This window comes from Cervus canadensis, chromosome 1 (genome assembly GCF_019320065.1).
Source record: "Cervus canadensis isolate Bull #8, Minnesota chromosome 1, ASM1932006v1, whole genome shotgun sequence".
NCBI lineage: Eukaryota > Metazoa > Chordata > Mammalia > Artiodactyla > Cervidae > Cervus > Cervus canadensis.
In genome coordinates this window covers 115,902,201-115,922,884 of record NC_057386.1, presented here as the reverse complement: position 1 = coordinate 115,922,884, position 20,684 = coordinate 115,902,201, and the positions used below count along the sequence as shown (strand labels likewise).

General features: G+C 47.7%; 1 protein-coding gene across 1 annotated transcript; it reads right to left on the bottom strand.

Moving 5' to 3' along the window:
• Positions 1-1,168: 1,168 nt before the first annotated feature.
• DAO (D-amino acid oxidase) lies at positions 1,169-20,331 on the bottom strand. The gene is made up of 11 exons (XM_043438410.1): positions 20,051-20,331; positions 16,001-16,203; positions 13,887-14,001; positions 12,034-12,110; positions 10,893-10,958; positions 9,014-9,068; positions 7,471-7,575; positions 6,460-6,542; positions 4,474-4,591; positions 3,718-3,816; positions 1,169-2,542 (listed from the first exon to the last, which is right to left on the bottom strand). Exons 2-11 carry the CDS (start codon positions 16,192-16,194, stop codon positions 2,411-2,413), a joined length of 1,044 nt encoding a protein of 347 aa, XP_043294345.1. The 5' UTR covers positions 16,195-16,203; positions 20,051-20,331; the 3' UTR covers positions 1,169-2,410.
• Between the last annotated feature and the right edge of the window lie 353 nt (positions 20,332-20,684).

Below are 20,684 nucleotides of genomic sequence, written 5' to 3'. Positions count from 1 at the left end.
AAGCGGTACCCAGAGCCTCTCGAACACAAAATTGAGATTCTGTTAGTACAGAGAAGGAAGACAGTGATGGTGGGATGGGAGATAGCCGAGAGAAACCCTGACACATAGTTCTCATGAAGGCTGTTAGAGCTGCAAGGAGTACAACAGCTAAGAAGTAAAACTGTGAAATAAGACTGGGAACAGTAGTTAATTTCCTGGGGGATATAAATAAGGGAAACAGAAGTGTAAGGAACAACAGGAAGAGAGGAAGCTTGTGGCAGAGTACAGGGCATGGGCCCTGTCCAAAGGGAGTGGCTGCTACTCAGCTCCAACTGATATTGTTGTACCATGAGGTCACCTGATTTTCAAGACAAGAATCTGCATTCTTATGTGAAATCTCCAAAATACTGACTGCTAGATCAAAAAAATTCTTTTTAATTTTAGTGTGTTGGATTGTTTAAAATTTTAAATGTGTGAGTCTAATAAAATTCATCTGTAGGCCAGGTTTGGTTGATGGGCGACCAGTTTGCAGCCTTGGGAAGTTCTCTGAAATAAACGGAGCTGCAAAATAGAGAGCCACCAGGGTCTGAGGCAGCCCTCTCTCTGGATCTGAGGCCCTGGTTTCTGTCCCTCTCTGCAGACTGGCTTCCTTCTGCCCCCTCGTGGCTGCTGCATGTGGCTTCTGCTCACCAGGATTCATCTCTGCAAACATAGCTGACTCAGCTGTTCAGTGTCCCACTTTCAAAATCTTAAGAGAGGAAGTTGATTGGTCCAGGTCAGCATTGGTCCAGTTGGTTGGGTCAGGGAGGGTGGGGTCAAGAGGTACAAACATGGCAGCTTTGGTCATGACAATTACCGGTATGCCTGGAACCCATAGCAACACATAGGTAAACTCTCAAGTCTGTTCATTATAACTGTTATGGGTTATGTCATGGCATATGGAATACCCACCATATATTGGTATAATATTCAGCACTGAGGATGCAGACAAGAATTAAGACATCATCCCTATCTTCATGAACTCATAGTGTAGTGTGGAGAAAACACTACACATTGGGACACAGAGCCACGTGGGCATTAATGGAGGAAGGCAGAGTGCTGTGGGAGGCACAGAGGAGGCCAATCCCAAAGCTCCAGAACATTCTGAAGTCCCTTCTGGCTCCTCAAAGATTCCATGATTACAATCAGACTTAGTCACTGTTGGTACTTTACTGTATTCTGATTCCTTGACATTTGAACATCTAGATACATCACATATAATCATTCTCTATTAATCAGGAATATTTGATGATGAACCACTTCAAATATCCCTACCCCCACATGCCACAAAGCAGAGCACTTCCTGAATTAAACAATTCTACTCGCAATAGCATCAAAAAGGATAAAACAGAATAAATTTAACGAGTCCAAGACATTACAAACTATAAAACAATCCTGAAAGAACTCAAAGATCTAAAAAAATAGAGACATTCCATGAACATGAATCTGAAGACTTAAAACTATTAAGGTGTCCGTGTCAGAACTCCTAAAATTGGCCTCATACATTTAACAAAATCCCTATCAAAATCCCAGCTGGGATTTTAAAACTTCGGACAAAGCTACAAGTAATCAAGATAGCATGGTTCTAGAATGGGTGTGGAGCAGGCATTACATGTCGTTGTTCAATGTCTCATCTCTTCTGCCTCCTCACACCACAGCGGCCGAATGACTTCCTGCCGTGAAATCTGTGACAGCCCTCCCTCAAGTGCTTTCTGTGGCCTTACTGCACCAACCTTGCAACATCCTCACTCGCTCCGAGCTGCATCACATTAAGCCTTGCTCAGGACTCCCCACACTCAGGCTTTCCACACCCGCTCCCTCACTAGCAGCTTCCACAACTTTCCTCACTCAGAGCCCCCTCGTTAGAGCTTCCACTCCCTAACTTCGAGCTCCCTCCCTCAGAGCTAGCTCACACCCTGCCATACTCAAAGATTCCTCACGCCTTCCACACTCAGCCCTTCTACCCTCCGACACTCAGAGCTTCCTCACACCCTCCCTCACACTGAACTTCCTCACACCCTCCTCACTCAGAGCTGTCTCACCACTTGGATTTTCTGAGCTTTCCTTCCTCTGAGAATTGATTGGATAACAGTCTGGCTGTACTTCTTCATGTCTGCTGTCCTGCTCCAGACAGGGACCCTCGTATGCTAATAGATTCTGCTACCCACCTTAGGAGGAAAAAAGAAGCAATGACACCATATAAGTGGACTCAAGGGAGATACCTCGGCCGTCGGAAGAGCCACACTCACTGCTTGGAATGGTCCCTCTCACCTTGTGGTTCTTGCAGAAAGAAGTCAGGGGTGGGGTGGGGTGGAGCAAGTGATGGAGCACAGTTTTTAGTGGCTGAGAGGAGCAGGGAGTTATTGAGGGGAGGTGGTGGTCACTAGCTTCTTCAGAGGTGGGATGGTGGTATCCTGAGCAAATTCCTTTCTTCCAGAATTTTCCCAAAGAGCTTGGCCACCTCTTGGGCACAGCCCCAGTGGATGGTGAGCCCGAAGCCTCCATGGCCATAGTTGTGGATGACCTGGGAGAGGCAAGAGAGAAGTTCTGGGCTGCCCTGGAAGATTCAGGAGCCTCCTGAAGAATCCTGGGCCAAGCCTGATGGTATCAGAACTTCCCTTGGCACCATGGTGGGATGGCAGACCCCAGGAAGAGCAGTAAGGGAGGGGGGTTGTTTAGGGAACTGGAGGTCAGTATCCTAGACTTCTCTTCTACTTAGGAAATGGACCTGCTTTGAGCACTCGGCACAGGAAAAGTAGAATCATCTAGAACTTGATCAGAGATTTCCTTCACCCCACATCAAATTATTTGAAGTTCCCTAAATCACTTTCCTCATTCCCATACTGCTCCAGACAGCTGAACCTCATGTGTTAATAAATAGATTCTCCTATCCACCTTGGGAGGAAAGAAAAGCAGGGGTACTATATAGGTGAACTCGGGAGAGGTTAGACCCCAGCGGCCTTTTTCAAAGCTAAAACCGTTAACAGGGAGTTACCTTCTACATGTGACTCTCCCCCCAACTCCCCCACCCCACCCCCGCACAGACAACTTCTTTTACAGATGGACCCACAATTCTCTGTATACATACATTACATACACAAAACTCTTCTACACACATACACACACCATACAACTGGGATAAAGGAGGAAGGGTGACCCAGATTTCTTCAACCCCAGACAGTTCTCGCCTTTTCAATAAGCCCAGTTCCCACCCCATGAGACAGATGAGGGGGACCCTAAAGGGGTGATGGGCCACCCAACATAGACTTCTGAGAAATGGCACTGGACTCAAATTCAAACACTTCCCAGCCTTGCCCTCACCACTGGCCTGACAGAGGCCAGTGACTTCCACCTCTGGGAACCCCAGTTTGCCATCTGAAGCATGGGGACAACCATCCCTGTCCCAAAGAGTTGTAGGGGAGATTCAATTAGGTTGTTCTTATTGTGGACACAAAGTAGATGCTCAATAAATGCCCCCTTTTCCTTCTACTTGACACAGACATTAGCAGATGAAAACTGCCCTCTGTATAAACTTGAGCATGTCCTTTACCATCGCTGGGCCTCAGTTTCCCCATTTATAGAGGAGGGGTTAGTAGCCATTATGGCCCCTGCCTGAAGTCAGCATGACTGCTGCCCAGAATGCCAGTGCCTTCTTAGGTGTCAGGAGAGGCTATTGCTTTCCTTGCCAAGAGGGCATACCTCTGTGTTTGAAGATCCAAAGCGAAGCTGTTCTCTTTCTAGTCGAACCTGGGGGCGTACTGGCCGGAAGCCAGACCATTCACCGATAATTTTTGCATCCTGGGGAAAAAAAGCATTGGTAATTCAACTCTGGATTTTTTTTTCCTGATGCCATTTGTAGGTGGTCGAGACAGCTTTTGGAAGCTCACCACGACCACCAGTCATGGTTTTGTATTAGCCACCATCACCACCAGCCACCACCATAATATGGTCTCATCACCATCATTATCACCACGTTCAGATTTTTTTTTCTTTTGGTCAGGCCATACTTCATGCAGGATCCTAGTTCCCTGACTAGGGATGGAACCCACACACCTGCAGTGGAAATGTGAAGTCCAGCCACCAGACTTCCCAGGGAAGTCCCATGTGCTTTCATCACCGCCAACACCGACCACTCCATTCCCGCCTTCACCCCTGTCACTATTGTTCTCACCACTAGCAGACAAATGTGAAAACTGAGATTTCTGCAACAAGCACATCGGCTCCATGTGAAGACAGACTACGGTGTTTGGGGGATGTCACCTCAAGAGAGAGCAACTCTTAGCCACGATTGGATAGGTTTCATTGGCCCACAGCAGGACTTCCATTGTCAGTCCCTTCTTGGAATTATTTTCCTCAATTGTCCCAGTCACAGTATCTTCCCACCCTCAAGTTTCCTTATAATCATCAAGCTGCTAGGATCCTGGTCTAGAGCAAGAATATCTCTCCCCACCTTACCTTCAGTGTGGGCTCCAGTCCGCAGCAGCCTTCCCAAATGGTGTTGTGGTCTGGGATATTGTTTGTCTCACTCCAGTTCCCCAGCTGGAAGATGCCGCCAAGAGTTGTTGCCTGGAGCCTGGATAAAGTGAACAAGGTCAAAGATGAAGGAAAATGAAGCCTTTGAGATAAAGGGGGAGGAGTCATTGCCATGCTCACCCTTACCACTGTGTTTACCTCGGTCAACATTATAATCCCACAGATATTGAAAACAAGATTATGGTTACCAAAGGGGAAATGGAGGGGAAGGAATAAACCAAGAGCTTGGGATGAACACACACACACACACACACACATACACACACACACTGTAAGATAGATAATCAAGAAGGACCTATTGTGTAGCACAGGGAACCCTACTCAATATTCTGTGTTAAAATAAATGGGGAAAGAGCCTAAAAAAGAATGAATATACGTGTAAGTATAACTGAATCACTTTGCTGTATGCCTGAAACTAACACAATATTGTAAATCAACTAGACTCAATAAAACTAGAATATTAAATATAAAAAACTCAAAAAAACCCAAACATTATCATCCCTACTAATAGCACCAACATCACTACAATTGCCATTGTCTTCACCATCAACTGCCACCACCTCCACCCTCACCATTAACATCACCGTCATCATTGTCATCCCTTCTAATGTATAGCGTGGTAATGATAGTTAACAATACTGCATTATATCCTTGAATGTTGCTAAGAGAGTAGATCCTAAATGTTCTCGCCAAGATCTACACACATATGTATATATCTACTTACATACACAAAACTAGAATTAGGTGATGTGATGAATGTGTCAACTGACCTGATTGTGGTAATAATTTCACAGTATATACATATATCACTTCATCATGTTGTACATCTTAAACATACAGCACAATATTATATGTCAATGGCATCTCAGCAACATTGGGGAAAATACTGTCTTCTCCATCAACAACATCATCTTCACCACTGCCTTCCTTGCTCCCATTAACATGTCATCACCGTCAACTCCTTTGGCCATTTCTACCACCACCATTAGCATTGCATAAACACTATCATCTCTGCCACACCACTGAAATTGCCATTGAGGCAGTCAGCACAGTCACACCATTAACATGGCCTTTGAGACTGTTGTGACTGCCGCATTTTAAAAAATTTGGCTGTACCAGGTCTTAGTTGTGGCACAGGGGGTCTTTGACTGTTGTGGCATGCGGAATCTTGTTCCCCAACCAGGGATCAAAGTCGACCCCCTTGCACTGGGAGCACAGAATCTTAGCCGCTGGACCACCAGGGAAGTCCCTGCCACATTATTAGAAGTCAACATGGATAGTGTCATCTCCACCAGCACCAACTACCACCCCCAATTCCCACTCACTACCATCCATCATCCACACTGATCTCATCTATAACAACATGGCCCTGATGCTGGGAAGGATTGAAGGCAGGAGGAGAAGGGGACGACAGAGGACGAGGTGGTGGGATGGCATCACTGACTCAGTGGACATGAGTTTGAGCAAGCTCCAGGAGTTGGTGATGGACAGGGAAGCCTGGCGTGCTGCAGTCCGTGAGGTCGCAAAGAGTCGGACACGACTGAGCGACTGAACTGGACTATCCCCACTCCCACTCTTCCTCCATCAACAATACTATCATCATCAGCCCCCACCCCAGCCCCTTGATGGCCATTCACAGCGCTGCTCGTGTCACTGCCGTGGCATCCGCTGTCTTTGTCTCCAGCCTCACAGCTACTGTCATCCCAAATCAGGTTCAAGATAGAGCCCAGGTAAGGCTGAGTCCTGCCTTCTCAGAGGTTCAATTTTTGCTCAGCTTCACTTAAAAACATTGGAGGAAAAAAAAAAAACCTGAAAAGATTAAGCAAGAGCCCTGGGGCAAGCAGCAAGGGCATAAAAGAGCAGGAAGGTACTCCCTCCTTCGCCCTACAGTGTCAGATTTCTTTTTACCCTGGGATGATGTATGGAGACTTGTAGATGCCTCTCTCGGGGTCATGGGTGATAATGAAGTGTTTCAACCATGGCGCATCCACCTGTTGATTGAGGACAGAGAAGTTCCATCAGGAGAGTGAGGTCAGTGGGCTCCCTTCCCCTGGTCCCTTTGTGACCACATGTTCTGGCAGTAGTGACATAGTCATCCCTTGGCCCTCCCTTGACCCCTCTGTCCCAAGTCTGCACCTGACCGCTTACTTTTGCAGGAAGAGCTGTCCTAATGGAGAGTCACCCCTGGTCCCCAAAGCATCACACATTCTCATCCTCAGAGAAGCCCAACACACATGTGTAAATGCACACACACGTTCGCTCACCTTGGGAACACACGTACCTATGAACACACTCGTGTATGCTCACATGGGCACACATAAGCACACATACTCACAAATAGGCATGCTTCACACATAGACAGATGTACACAGTGAAAAGTGGGGTGGAACAATGCTTACACACTCGGGCTCTTAAACCAGGTTGCCTGGGTTCTAATCCCATTTCCACCACTTACTATGATATGTATGAACTTGTACATGTTACTTAATCCCTCCATGCCTCAGTTTCCCCATCTGTAAGATGGTAATGGTGATGTGATAGTACCCATCTCAAAAGGTTCCTGTGAGGGTCAAATTAATTAACATGATGAAATGCTTGGGTCTGTGTTTGGCATTTAGCAGACATTTCGTAAACATTTGCTCTTTTATTTTGATACCGGCGCATGCAGCTCCCATATACAAACAAACACACACATATACATGCTTTCCTATTAAGGACTCTGCCAAAAAAAGAAGAAAGGAGTATGTTTCAGAGGGCTGTTTTCTTGGTTCTTCTTGTGTCTTTAACATGCAAATTCCCTGGAGACTGGGTGGGGCTTCCTCTCTCAGAAGTTCCCGATTCAGCCTCTATCTTCACAGATGAAATAAGCCAGCAGAAACAGTCCGTCAGCAAGAGCTCATCCCTTACCTTCAGACTCACCTTAATGATCTGCCCTCGGCCTGGCTGTAGCAGGGGATCAGGTTGCAGCGCCCCAGCCCACACCCCAGTGCAGTTGATAATCACATCGGCGCCTTCTCTTGCCACCTGGGAGCAACCAACAGGGCAGGTGGGCTGAAAGGGGTTGAGGACCCTGGGATCCCTTGGCTTCTTCCACCCTGCAGCTCCCTGCTCACTGTGGAACAGCTAGGGAGTGGGGCTCAATGAGGACCTGCCTCCAATACTGCCCTGCCATTTACCTACTGTGTGACCTCAGAAAGGTCCCATCCCCTCCACAAGGCTCTGCTTCCTCAGCTATTAAATGGGGCTGGTACTATCTGCTCATAGGCTGCTGAGCAGTTACAGGGTGATATAAATGCTATACTGTGTTTGGAAAGGAGTACTACAGAAGGGGGAAATTTCTTGGAACCTTCCGAAGAAGTCAGAAAGGATGCAGAGATAGTTTTATCCCTCCTCTGATTCCTTTTTATTTCATTCTCTTGCCTCCTTCTCTGCCAAGGCATCTGCAGAAGGTATGTTGGAAGCCCTAGCTCCATGCGTTTATATACAATGCTCCAGAACTCAAAGATGTAGCATCATGGTACCCAAACTCCCAGCCCAGCCCCAGCGACCCTCCTTACAGGTCACTCCTGAAACACACTGGTATTGTTCACAAGCCAATATTTGCCACACTGGACTCTGAGCCCCTTGGGAATGAGAGCTGTGTCTGATTCAAGTATGCATTCCAAGTGCCCATCAGGGCTTGACCTAGAGCAGATGCTCTTCTATTTCACTAGGTACCAAGGGGGCTTCCCTGGTTGCTCAGTGGTAAAGAATCCACCCGCCAAAGCAGGAGACATGGGTTCAATCCCTGAGTTGGAAAGATCCCCTTCACCCAGGTTGCCATGCCCTCCTCCAGGGGGAAAGGGCAAACCACTCCAGTATTCTTGCCTGGAAAATCCCATGGACAGAGGAGCCTGGTGGGCTACAGTCCATGGGATTGCAATGAGTTAGACACGACTGAGTATGCCTGCATGCAGGTACCAAGAGTCTTCCATGTGCTAATCACTGTTCTGGGTGCTGGGATTGAGTGGTACAGCAAAGCTCCTGGGACATAGCCAGTGCCTGCTAGTGATTCATGCTACTATCATTATTATGGATGGTGGTGTCACTCTGGACCTAAGTCACATTGTTTTGTATCAACATCAACCCAGATGTTGATAAGAAGCAGTCAAACATCTAGAACTTGAGGAGTGGGCTGCAGCTGATAGTGAGAAGAGGCAGCCAGCTCTCTGGCCCTAAAATTCACTGAGGCCCAGACACCGATCAGGCCTTAATGGGCACCATTATTCCTTTGCTTCTGCCACCCACATCAAGGCAGAATGCCCGAGTCCTTCTGGGATTAAAAATAGGCCTAAAGTCTGGGACAGGCCTCACAGGAACCCTGGTGGCCTGAGAAGGCCTTCCCCAACCCTGTAACAAGAAGCAAAGGCCTCCCTTCCTTTCCTCTCTCCCACAGCCAGCCCCTTCCAGCCCTTCAGCTCACCTCCTCAAAAGACTCCACCTTCCGCAGGAAGAATTTCACTCCTCTCTCAGTTAACCTGGGATGATCAAACACATCCAAAAATCAAGCATTCAGTTCTCTGAGGACGGCAGGGGGGACATTTCCCAAAGAACCTTTTGTGGATGTTAGTCCTACAGGATGCTGCTTGAGAATATGACTATATAGTCCAGTCGGTTCATTAGCACCTTGATTGACCGGTGGCCCATGAAATGTCCCTTGGGAAACTTGAGATGGTCCACACCCCTTGTTAATCAGATGGAGATGGAAGAGGGGCCTTGTTGAAGGTCTCATCGTGAGTCAGTGATGGGATTGGGACCGAAACCTGGGGTTCTTACTACCTACGATGCTGCTCTGTATTATCAAAGGGGATGAGATGCAGAGTGGAGGACAGGCAGGGTTGCACCAAGGCCGAATGCTCCTTTGTCAGCAGCAGAGCGTGAGGAAGGAGGTGGGCTGGGGACACCCACCTCTCCCCTTAAATTTCACAGAGGAAAAAAATGTATGTCACTGTTAGGAATATAGTAGAAACATTGGGAGAGTAGGAAGTAAAAGACTGTGCAAGCTGAAGCACAATCTCGTAATTGTTTTACCCTCATAGTTTCCTCAAGATATCAGTAGAGAAACTGGGGACACTCTTCCCTGGAGAGGCTGGACAGGAGTCATGAGTGTCCTAAGGTTAGAGATGTAACCATGTTTTGATACAATGATTTTCAAACCTGGCTGATGATGACAGTCACTCAGAGAACTTTTTAAAATATAAATCTCTGATGGGACCTCGAGGATTTGGGGACCCTGGAGACCCAGGTGGGTAAACTGGGAAGGAGCTCTGGCAGCTTACGGGCGACGGAAACAGTCTGCATCTTGTTTGTGGTGGTGGTTTTACAGATAGCTGAAACTGATTCAAATTATGCTTTAAATAAATGCAGTTTATTCTAGGGAGATTAAAAAAATAATAATAAAATATAAATCTCTGAGCCCCACCCCAGAGAATCTGATCAGTAGCTATAAAGTGGGGTCCTGAAATTTATATTTTTAAAACCTCTCCAAGTCATTTGAGGAAACTCACCATCCATTCCAGATTTTTTAATATTAATAAAATAATAACATACAGGAAATGTATGGAATCTTCCTTAATATGAATGTTTGTGAATATAGATACAGATATATCTCTCAAGCTACTGTTTGCTGATTGAAAATACTAAAGGATTCTTATCAACAAAAGGAACAAGACAGGGACATCCACTATCATCTGCATTAGTTAGTGTTGTTCTGGAGGTATTGGCCAGAGCAGTTAGACAAAAAACAAATGTGAAGTATAAAAATAAAAGCCAACTTATGCTTGATGATGGTGTCTATATATCTGGAAAAACTTAGGAGAATCTATTTAAAACTATTACACTAACATCACAGATTTTAGTGAGGCTGACAATAAATATCATGTGTAAAAAGCTTCTCGAGTGGTTTCAGCCAGGTGTGGAAAGCACTGTCCTACTGTGTAGAGGTGGTCAGGACCAAGGATAGCTCCCACCAAACCTAAAGGTTTTCATCAACATTTAGGGCTTACCAGGTGGTGCAGGGGTAAAGAATCTGCCTGCAAGAGACACAGGAGATACGGGTTCAATCCCTGGGTTGGAAAGATCCCCTGGAGAAGGAAGTGGCAACTTGCTCCAGTATTCTTTCCTGGGAAATCCCATGGACAGAAGAACCTGGCAGGCTACACACTCCATGAGGTCGCAAAGGGCCGGACATGACTGAGTGAGTGAGCGCGCACGCAGTACAAAGATAAATCCCATGAGCTGTCATTCACCACCACCCTGGTTCCTGGGAGCTGCCTTCTTCAAAGGAAAGCTGAAAATCTCACCTTTCAGTCAGCCACTGCAGATACTTCCTCCCCTCCAGAATCAGGCTTGTGTTGAACCAGCCATAGCTAGAATCACAGGAGGTGAAATGTGGGGAGAGAGGATTGGAATCAGAGCTGTATTTTAAGGCTATCAAATAGTGGTGGGAGCTGTCACATGCTCTGGGCCCATAAAAAGGTAGAGCAGGGACCATCAGGTGACATTCAAGGGGAAAGTGATTTTCAGCTCAAAGCAAGGAAGTGTTTTCTATCAAAGCCCTCCTTGACATTCAGGTGTGCAAGTGGAAATTGATGTGCATCTGTAGAGAAGATTCAGACATGGAGCAAGGTGAGGAGAGGATCGCAGAAGCATCCTCTGTAGAGAAAAGCATCAGGCTGTAGAGAAAAGAATAGAGGGGTTTGGACAGGGTTGGAATCCCACTGTGGTCACTTTGCTGTGTGGCCTGGGGAAGTGACTTGGTCTTTCTGAAGCTCAGTTTCCTCATCTACAGAATAGGATAGTGATATGGAACTTCCAGGGGCTTCCCTGATGGCTCAGTGGTAAAGAATCTACCTGCTAATGCAGGAGATGTGAGTTCAATCCCTGAGTCGGGAAGATCCCCTGGAGAAGGAAATGGCAACCCAATCCAGTATTCTTGACTGGAAAATCTCATGGACAGTGGAGCCTGGTGGGCTACAGTCCATGGGATCATAAAAGAGTCAGACAGGACTTAGCAACAACAAATGGAACTTCTGGGCTTGAGATCTGTATCCATATCCCCTACCACCATAGTCTGAAGCACAGTCTGGACAGATGGGTTTCCAGAAGGAGTCGGACAGAGCACTGAGAGATCAGAGTTCCAGGGGCTCTAGGCCTGGGATGGAATAGGAAGTCCCGGCTTCCCTGGTAGATCAGTCAGTAAAGAATCTGCCTCCAATGCAGGAAACCAGAGTTCGATCCCTGGGTTGGAAAGATCCCCCGGAGAAGGGAATGGCAACCCACTCCAGTATTCTTGCCTGGAAAATCTCATGGACAGAGGAGCCTGGCGGACTTCAGTCCATGAGGTCACAAGGGTCGGACACAGCTTAGCAATTAAACCAAATTCCCTGTAAGTCTGTCTGCATTGTGGGGTCTCAGTTCCTTCACCCATAACAATAATCTTACCTGTAATCAGGAAACATGTCCAGCTCTCTGAGAGTCAGCTTCCTAAATCCCAGAACTATATCCTTCCAGTAAGGGTCCTTTAGAGGAAGAAGAGAAGGCGGCACAGAGATGGATGAACATCAACAAGAGTGATAATAACAAAGACTTATGTAATGTTTACTATGTGTAAAGCGCTGTTCCAAACATTTTATTCATACCAATCCATTTAATCTTCACAACAACCCATTGAGGTAGATGCTATTTTTAGTCCCATTTTACAGATAGGTGCATTGAGGCTCAGAGAGTTTAAATAAGTTGTCTGTGGCCACCCAGCTTATAAACAGCGGCACTGAGATTTGAACCCACAGTGGGACTTCAGAATCCATGTTCTTAACCATAGTGCTATGTGAGGGTAAGAATAAGGCTGACGATGAATGATATGGTAGGGTCATAAATCAGGGAGGAAAAAAAACGGGGTGACAGTGAAGGTCACCAAGGGATGAGAGTGGGAAGTTGCAGAGGGAAGGGTCAGACAACCCAGGAGGGGGAGATTTTGGCCTTGCCACTGACCACCTTGAATTCTCCAAGACTCAGTTTTCTTGTCTGTATAATGGAGTTAATAGTCACTCTCTCTCTCTCTCTTTTTTTTTTTTTAAATAATCACACTTAGAAGGTAACAGATAATGAAAGTAATGTCCTTAGCACAGTGATAAACATTGACTGAACCTTGGAGAGCCGGCATGGGATTCTGGGCACCCAGCCAGACCACCCTCACCAAACAACCTGAGAACATTCCACATGGTTGTGCCTTTTGTAACACGTTGGGCACCGTGGGGTCACAAATGGCCCAGGTTCAAATTCCAGTTCTGCTGCTTAAAGCTTTGTGAGCTCAAGTAAGTTACCCCGATTTCTTGAAGCCTCTAGTTTCTCATCTGCAAAAGGAGGACAATGACAGCACTTACTTCCTGGTTATGATGAGAATCAAATGAGTCACTAGTTATAAAGTGGTTAGGACAGGGGCTGGCACCTGGTAAGTACTTTGAAGTCTGTGCCAGGATGAGTGGTTTTAGCCCATCTTGATAGAAAGTCCCAGAACCCCCACAGGAGCAGGAAACCTCTTGACTTCAGCATCAGATGTCTACCACTTCAGGATGTGTTTTGAATTTTACCCTTGACCATGGAGGAATGGTTAGTTCTCATGGTTCATCTGAAGAGTCTTTGGTCTCGGGTAGTTTAATAATAAAATGGAAAACAAAAGTAATTTTTAAAGCAAAAATAGAACTTTTTTAAACCTTAGTTATTTCTTTCTCCTTCTTTTCAAGACTTTTTTTTTTAATGTGGACCATTTGTTTTTTCAAGGCTTTATTGAATTTGTTACAATATTGCTTCTCTTTTATGCTGTAGTGTTTTGGCTAGGAGGAATGTGATATCTTAGCTTCTCAAGTGAAGTGGCTCAGTCATGTCTGACTCTTTGTGATCTCGTGGACCGTAGCTTACAAGGCTCCTCTGCTCCTGGAATTTTCCAGGCAACAGTACTGGAGTGGGTTGCCATTTCCTTCTCCAGGGGATCTTCCCGACCCAAGGATCGAACCTGGGTCTCTTGCATCGTGGGCAGACACTTTACCGTCTGAGCCACCAGGGAAGCCATCTGCCAGGGATCAAACCCACACCTACTGCTTTGGGAGGCGAAGTCTTAACCACTGGATCACCAGGGAAATCTCACAAAGGTAGAACTTATAGCAAACCTGTTTTGAATGCAGGAGTCTGCCTAAGGGGGTTGAAGGACCTCCCCCTCCTCCCACCCTGCCTGGGCACGCCTTGATCTGTGATTAAGGCTCTGCACCACAGTTCATGGCCAAAGATGTCTCACTCACCGGAACGGCTTCACGGAAGAGGTTGTAGCCTGAGACCAGGGCCAGGCCCATGTTTGCGGCGTTGGGAGAACCGATGAGGCTCAGGAGATAGTTGAAGGTCTGCTGGTTCCAGTTCCTGAAAGGATCCCCCAGAGTCTTGGTCACCTAATACCCTGAGCTGGACAAGAGAGCTCCAAGGGTCAGCTTGCATGGGAGTGTGCTCAGGCTGGTAGGATGTGTCCAAATCCAGAAATTCACCCCATTCACTCTGCTGTGACTCAAGTGCCAGTCACCCTCCATAAACTTTCTCATATTTCCACGTTAACAGGACAGAGAAGACGAGGGACAAAGGATGCTCCACCACCATGGAGAACAGGCTTGTGGTTGTCAGGGGAGAGGGGGTTGGGGGAGGGGCGGAGTGGGAGGCTGGGGGTAGCAGATATAAGCTATTACATGTAGAATGGATAAACAGCAAAGTCCTACTGTATAGCATGGGGAACTACAATATATTCAATGTGCGTGTGCTAAGTCACTTCAGTTGTGTCTGACTCTTTGCAACCCTATGGACCATAGCCCGCCAGACTCCTCTATGCATAGCGTTCTCCAGGCAAGAATACTGGAGTGGGTTGCCATGACCTCCTCCAGGGGATCTTCCCGACCCAGGGATTGAACCCGCATCCCTTATGTCATCTGCATTGGCAGGCAGGTTCTTTGCCACTAGCACCATGCTCCATATACTCAATATCCTATGATAAACCATAATGGAAAGGAATATTTTAAAAAAGAATGTGTATAGAGTATATAAATGTATAAACTGAATCACTTTCCTGTACAGCAGAAATTAAAACAATATAGTAATCAACTATACTTCAATTAAAAAAAAATTTTTAATGCTCCAATTTTCAGGGCAGAAGTGGAGAAACAGACGTAGAAAACAGACCTAAGGACCCAGCGGGAGGTGAGTAGGGAGACGGTGAGGTGTATGGAGAGAGTAACCTGGAAATTTACAGTACCATATGTAAAATAGACAGCCAGTGGGAATTTACTGCGTGACTCAAGGAACCCAAACACGGGCTCTGTGACCATCTAGAAGGGTGGGATGGGTACAGAGATGGAAGGGAGGTTCAGGAAGCAGGGGACACGAGTGTACCTGTGGCTGATTCTTGTTGATGTATGACAGAAAACCACAACGTTCTGTAAAGCAAATATCCTTCAGTTTAAAAAATTAAGTGGCAAAAAAAAGACAAAAAAGGATGCTCCATCACAACTGTTAATATTCGGAGCGCACCTCCAGCTTGGGATCATGTAGCTGCGAGTTTAAATGAAAGCTTTGACTGCTTTAGGGACTGTGAGTCCCATGGTTCAGGCTCTGTCTCTGGGAATCCTGCGCCCTCCCCCCATAAACGCCCAGACATCACTTACTGCTTCCAAATGCTTTATCTTCCTCCTGGGCACACAGCTGGACCACATTTCCTAGACTCCCTTGCAGTTAGGGGTGGCTGCAGTTAGGTGTGCTTGCGGCCATGTGGCCGCTTTCTGGCCAATGGACTCTAAGGACTCCTCCCTGATGGTCCTCATTCTCTCTCCTTCCACAGTCATCCACTGGCTCCCGGCAACACCGAAAGCCACGAGCGGGATGGCAGAGCCATGAGATGGAAGGAGGTCAGGCCCCTGAATTGCCACCCACTGATCAGGTATATTGGTTTCATAAATTATGGGCATGAGGATGAAACTTCTAATTGAGCCTGTATTCATCTGAGGGTTCCTGTGTTGAAGCAGCAGTGGTTTCTAAACTGAAACAATGACCTCTGCCACTTCTTTGCCAAACTTGAACATCAATCCACCCACTTAGACATCTTCCTGATAGCCGGATGCCCTGGGCACTGACTGCCACCCAGTTTAGGAAAGAGATGGAGACGAAACTTCCATCTGTCTGGCACACGTGGCTTCTCAGCTTTTCCGCCATCTGTCTGGGGCACAGCAAGAACTTAATGTGTGTTAGTATTGTCCTTACAGCATGTCAGGACAAAGCCTCCAGGAAGAGTCATTCTTGGGGACAGGAACCCTGAGAGAAGGCATACTCTCTGCAGACTCAGCCCCTCCAACCCCGACCTCCCCCTAGGACCCTCACTCACGCCTCCTGTGGGTTGCTGGGCTCCGAGAGGTAGGGCTGCCAGAGGCCGGCAGCCACGTCGGTGGTGGTGAGTGGGGTGAAGCGGTCTGCATAGACCATCACTTCCAGCGACTGTAGGACCGAGCGATAGCGCTCATGGATGCAGAGGGCGGTGGACAGCCCGATGACACCCGCTCCGATCACGACCACGCGCATCGTGCCAGCCTGCAGGAAGGAAGGGTTGAGGTGGGCCACCATCATTGTCACCTCCGTCGTCATCGACACCATCCACTGACGGCTTAGAAGATGCCTGACACTGCCCAGCCCTTTTTATACTCGATCCTTTTGTTGATCCTTACACAAGGGAAAAATGAGGCCCAGAGAGGTGAAGCAACTTGCCTAAGGCCACATAGTCAGTAAATGATGCAGCTTTCTCTGGGGAGCCTCCTTGAATATCCTGTCCCCAGGCTGGGAGAATAAGAAGTACATGGCAGAGTGTCTAGCCCAGCTGTAGGCTAGGTAGTCTAGTGGTTAGGATGGTGTGTGTGTTTAGTCATTCAATCGTGTCTGACTCTTTGCAACCCCATAAACTGTAGCCCTCAAGGCTCCTCTGTCCATGGAATTCTCTAGGCAAGAATACTGGAGTGGGTAACCATTCACTTCTCCAGTGGGGGGCGGGAATCTTCCCAACCTTGGAATGGAACCCCGGGTCTCACGCACTGCAGGCTGATTCTTTACCATCTGAGCTACCAGGGAAGCCCAGTGGTTAGGACAATGGACTTCAAATCTCAGGTCTCAGTTCTGCTGTCTGCTGGCCATGACCTTGGGTAAGATGCCTCTCAAGACTCAAATTCTTTTTCTGGAGAAACGAGAAAACTAACTCATGCCTCAGAGAGTAGATGGAAGTTTTCACAAGGCAGCAAATGTAAAAAGCTTAACACACTGCCCAGGGAAAAAGAAGCGATTTCCTGACATTTCTGGAGCACCTACTATAGGCCAGCCCTGTGCTAAACACTTCTTGTGCTTCACTGCACCTAAATCTCCCACATTCTTAAGAGTTAGGGGCTGGTGTTATAGATCCCATTCAACAGATGAGGAAATAAAGACTCAGAGAGGTGGAGTAACTTACAGAAGGTCATAGCCAGTAAATGGTGCTCCCAGGATTTCATTTTAATTCAAGTAAACTTGATACACGTTTACTGCACACCTACAGTGTGCCAAGCTGGCAGCTGGGAGCATCTGGGATGCACTGTTGGGCCTCAGAACTCAGACCTTCAGAGTGCATCCCCTCCAGGCCTGCCTCGGGGTACTGGGCTGGCTGGGTCGCCTCAGAAATTTAGAAGACCTAGCAGCTTTTGACTTTGAAGCTGCTTGGTCCGCGCACAGCAGGGAAATATTTTGCCGGCTCCTGCTAAGGCAGAACAAGGGGACTTTTTGTGCCCGGAAGGGCCAAATTCAACTTTCCCTCCTCTTTGCTCACAACTCTCCTCCCACGGACCTCGCCTCCTGGCAACTGCGGCCCATGGCCCTGAACGGCAGGACATTCTCAATATGGCCTAGTTTTGTAAAGGAGAAAACGGCTCCAGCCCACAAGAACTGGACTCTATTGGGGTTTCAGCAGCCAAGTTGGAGATAAAACCAAAAAATGGAAAATTATCGTCCTCTGGGTGATTCTCCTTCCAGCTGCGAGCCTGGCCTTGGTGGCAGGGGGACCTGCTCAGGGACCCCTTCACCATCTCCTCCCCCGCTTGCCTCAGGAGATCCAACCTCCTCAGCCGTGAAATAAGGTTAACCCCCATCTCCCGGGTCAGCCTGAAGATTAAACAACTAGCCTGGTGAAAGTTCCCAGTATGGGGCCTGGCCTCAATCTGTAGTGACCTCTTTCTGTCCCCCAGCACCTTGAGAATAACAAGGGAAAGAACATTGGGTCTGCAGGAGAAGACAGCAAGGGGAGTCAGATCTGGCTTCACTGCTGGCTCAGTGTGTGACCTTGGCCAAATTTCTTCCCCTCTCTGGGCTTTCTGTCTCTACATAGGCTCTGGAGATTTGACCACTTTCCTACCTTGACAATAAGAAGGCTGGAATAGAGGCTTTTCCTGTATTTTCCAAAATTCCCTGTAATGAAGGAGGTGTTGTGGGGTGGAGGGGTGTCAGTGACAGCCCCGGCTGGGGGCTGGGCAGCCTGGCACACACCATCTGTGTGACCCTGGGTAAGTCACCTCACTTGACCGAGTGAGAGGTCTCTGGGCAGGGAGAAAGAGACTTCAGACCGAAGCCATCACATGGCATATCTCCGATAACAAGGCAGCTCAGGGATGGCAAAGCCTCTGGTTGGAGGTAGAAGGCAGGTGTCCAAGAGAAGAACATGAGGCAGGACCCAGAGCAAGTTCTAAACCCCCCTGGCCATTGCAGAGAGTGACAGGGAAGAGGGTGGAGCTCAGTTTCCCCAAGCGTTTAAAAATTTAAAGATAAGCATGATAGCATCATGCAGAAGAGGAAACTGAGGCTCACAGAAGAGGGGCCACTCAGCCAAACTCACACATTTGTGATCAAAAGATTTGTAGAGTTTTGGGGCTAAAAAGTCTCTGTGAAAGAAAAAACCTGGCAACGGGGAGAAACAGTAGCAACTGTGAGCTTTTCAGCTCTTAGTATGTGTCACTCATCGTGGGAAGAACTTGACATGCGTTACCTCCTTTAATCTTCTAACAACCCTCGGAGTTGTCATCATACCCATTTTACAGATGAGGCGACTGAGGTTCAGGCACCTGCTGGTAAGAAGCAGACCTCAGGCTGGCCTGACTCACAAGGCTATGTGCTAATCCCACAATTTGAAAAAACACATGAAATCAAACAGGTGAAGAATAACAGCCAAAGCTTCTGGGTTTTTTTCTGCATAAAACAAACAAACAAACAAACATGAAATTCAGTGAGTGTAGGAATTTTTAGTGTGTTGGTGGTAGGCACAGAATTAAAGGAAAAATAGGTGTCCTAAGTCAATTATCTCAGTCAAATGAATGAGTCAGATTTGATATCGATTGCGGTAATTGTGTGTTTCTGCTTGTATTAAAGTGGAATATAAATGGATAAGGTCCTTATCAAAATCGGCAGTCAGACTGTAGGATCTGACAGAGCCAGCCTTGGGTGAAATCGTTTAGGCGTGGGGGTAATGAGTTCCTGGACTGGTTTGCACAGGGTTCTGTTATCCTTCAGCCATTTTCTTATTGTTACTGATGTTTCTATTAGTGTTGCTGTTTTCTGCTTTATGCTGTTAGTTTAACCAAACATGTTTGGAGTGTACATTCAGGAAGTCGCAAACAGCTGGAGTTGTTACATTTGTGTGTGTGTGTATATAATTATAATGTCTACCTATATGTGGAGCATGCAGGGAATTCTGGCCGTATGCCACTTGCCAGACGCACAGAGAAAGCAGTACAGACATCCTCTCACTTTATCCTCGCAACTGCTCTGAGAGGCTCTACAGACCGGGGACTGAGGTTCCGAGAGAGGAACTCACTCCCCTAAAGTCACACAGCTGGTGAGGCACAGAGTTTAGATCTGGACCCAGTTCTGTCTGAGCTTCCTGGGCTGCACCAGAGATCTCTTAGGCAGCCATCAAGAAATTGGCACGTAACAGTGTCTGCTTACTCTCCAGTCTTCTAATAGTTTGCTCATAACCTCCCTTGTCCCTAGAACAGACCTTGAAGCAGTTGGTGCCTTTGATGGCTGCATGCGCAAAAAACAGGAAAGACTTGTTTTGTTTTTTTGCTAAATCAAGTCACAGGTGAGTTATCTGAATAAATACAATCAGCTCCCTACGGCTACCTCTTATAAAGTTTCAGAGTTTATTTTAAAAATGAAACATACTATCAATGCTGGATAACCAGGCCACCGCTCCCAGCCTCCCAAATAATAATAATTAACCTTTTGTTGAGTACTTGCTACGCTGAGTTCTGTGCTAAGCCCTCTGTAACCACCACCTCTTTTAAGGTCCTGGTTAACCCTGGAAGAGGTGAGTTATGACCCCTGTGTTCTAGATGAGGACACTGAGTCTTGGAGAGGTGAAGGCACTTACCTGTGGTCCCTGCAAGGTTGTCACCTGCGTCGGGCTCTAATGTGGACCTTTTCTGTCGACACCGGGAGGAACGCTCAGATCTGGTGTGCCCCCACACCCGCCTGCAGTCACCTGGCGTGCCAAATCTCTGAGCAAAGAGGCAGCTGCTTTGGGCCCAGGGTCCTATCTCCTGAAGGGAGGCTCCCGGTTCTGGGGCGTCCTGTCCTCAGCCCGGACTGGAGCTCAGGGTCAAAGTCTGAAGAGACAGACAGGGCACCGCGAGGGGTGGGGCTGGGCACCCGCCGCCGCTCGCAGGGGCTGGATCCCGGCCAGGTTGGGAGACCTCACCTCCCCTCGCTCCCGTCCCTGAGAAGTTGCCTGACTTTTCTGGCTGACCCCAAGTCCCCGTGGACTGGCCTTGGGGAGGGAGGGAGGAAGAAGGGGGGTTCTTGGAGGGCTGATGGGCACAAGGAGATCTGTCTCCCGGGCCAGCTGGAGACGATCCTCTTTCTTCCCTCTTCCTGCGGCCACCCTGGGGGAGGGGACGGCGGCTTCCTGAACCACTGTGCATCTGGCCTGCGGGGCTGGGGGAGTGGTCAGGCCGGCAGCCCCTGAGGGGAGGTCAGAGGTACAGGACGAGAGCTCCTGGGGCCGG

Bases quoted from the DNA above. Each gene is read 5' to 3' on its own strand.
- DAO (XM_043438410.1), bottom strand. From the start codon at position 16,194: ATGCGCGTGGTCGTGATCGGAGCGGGTGTCATCGGGCTGTCCACCGCC. The intron at 12,111-13,886 runs GTGAGTGAGACA...CTTCCTCTAAAG, and splicing joins TCTTCCGTGAAGCCGTTCCG to GACCCTTACTGGAAGGATAT. The intron at 3,817-4,473 runs GTAAGGTGGGGA...TTTTTTCCCCAG, and splicing joins GACTGGAGCCCACACTGAAG to GATGCAAAAATTATCGGTGA.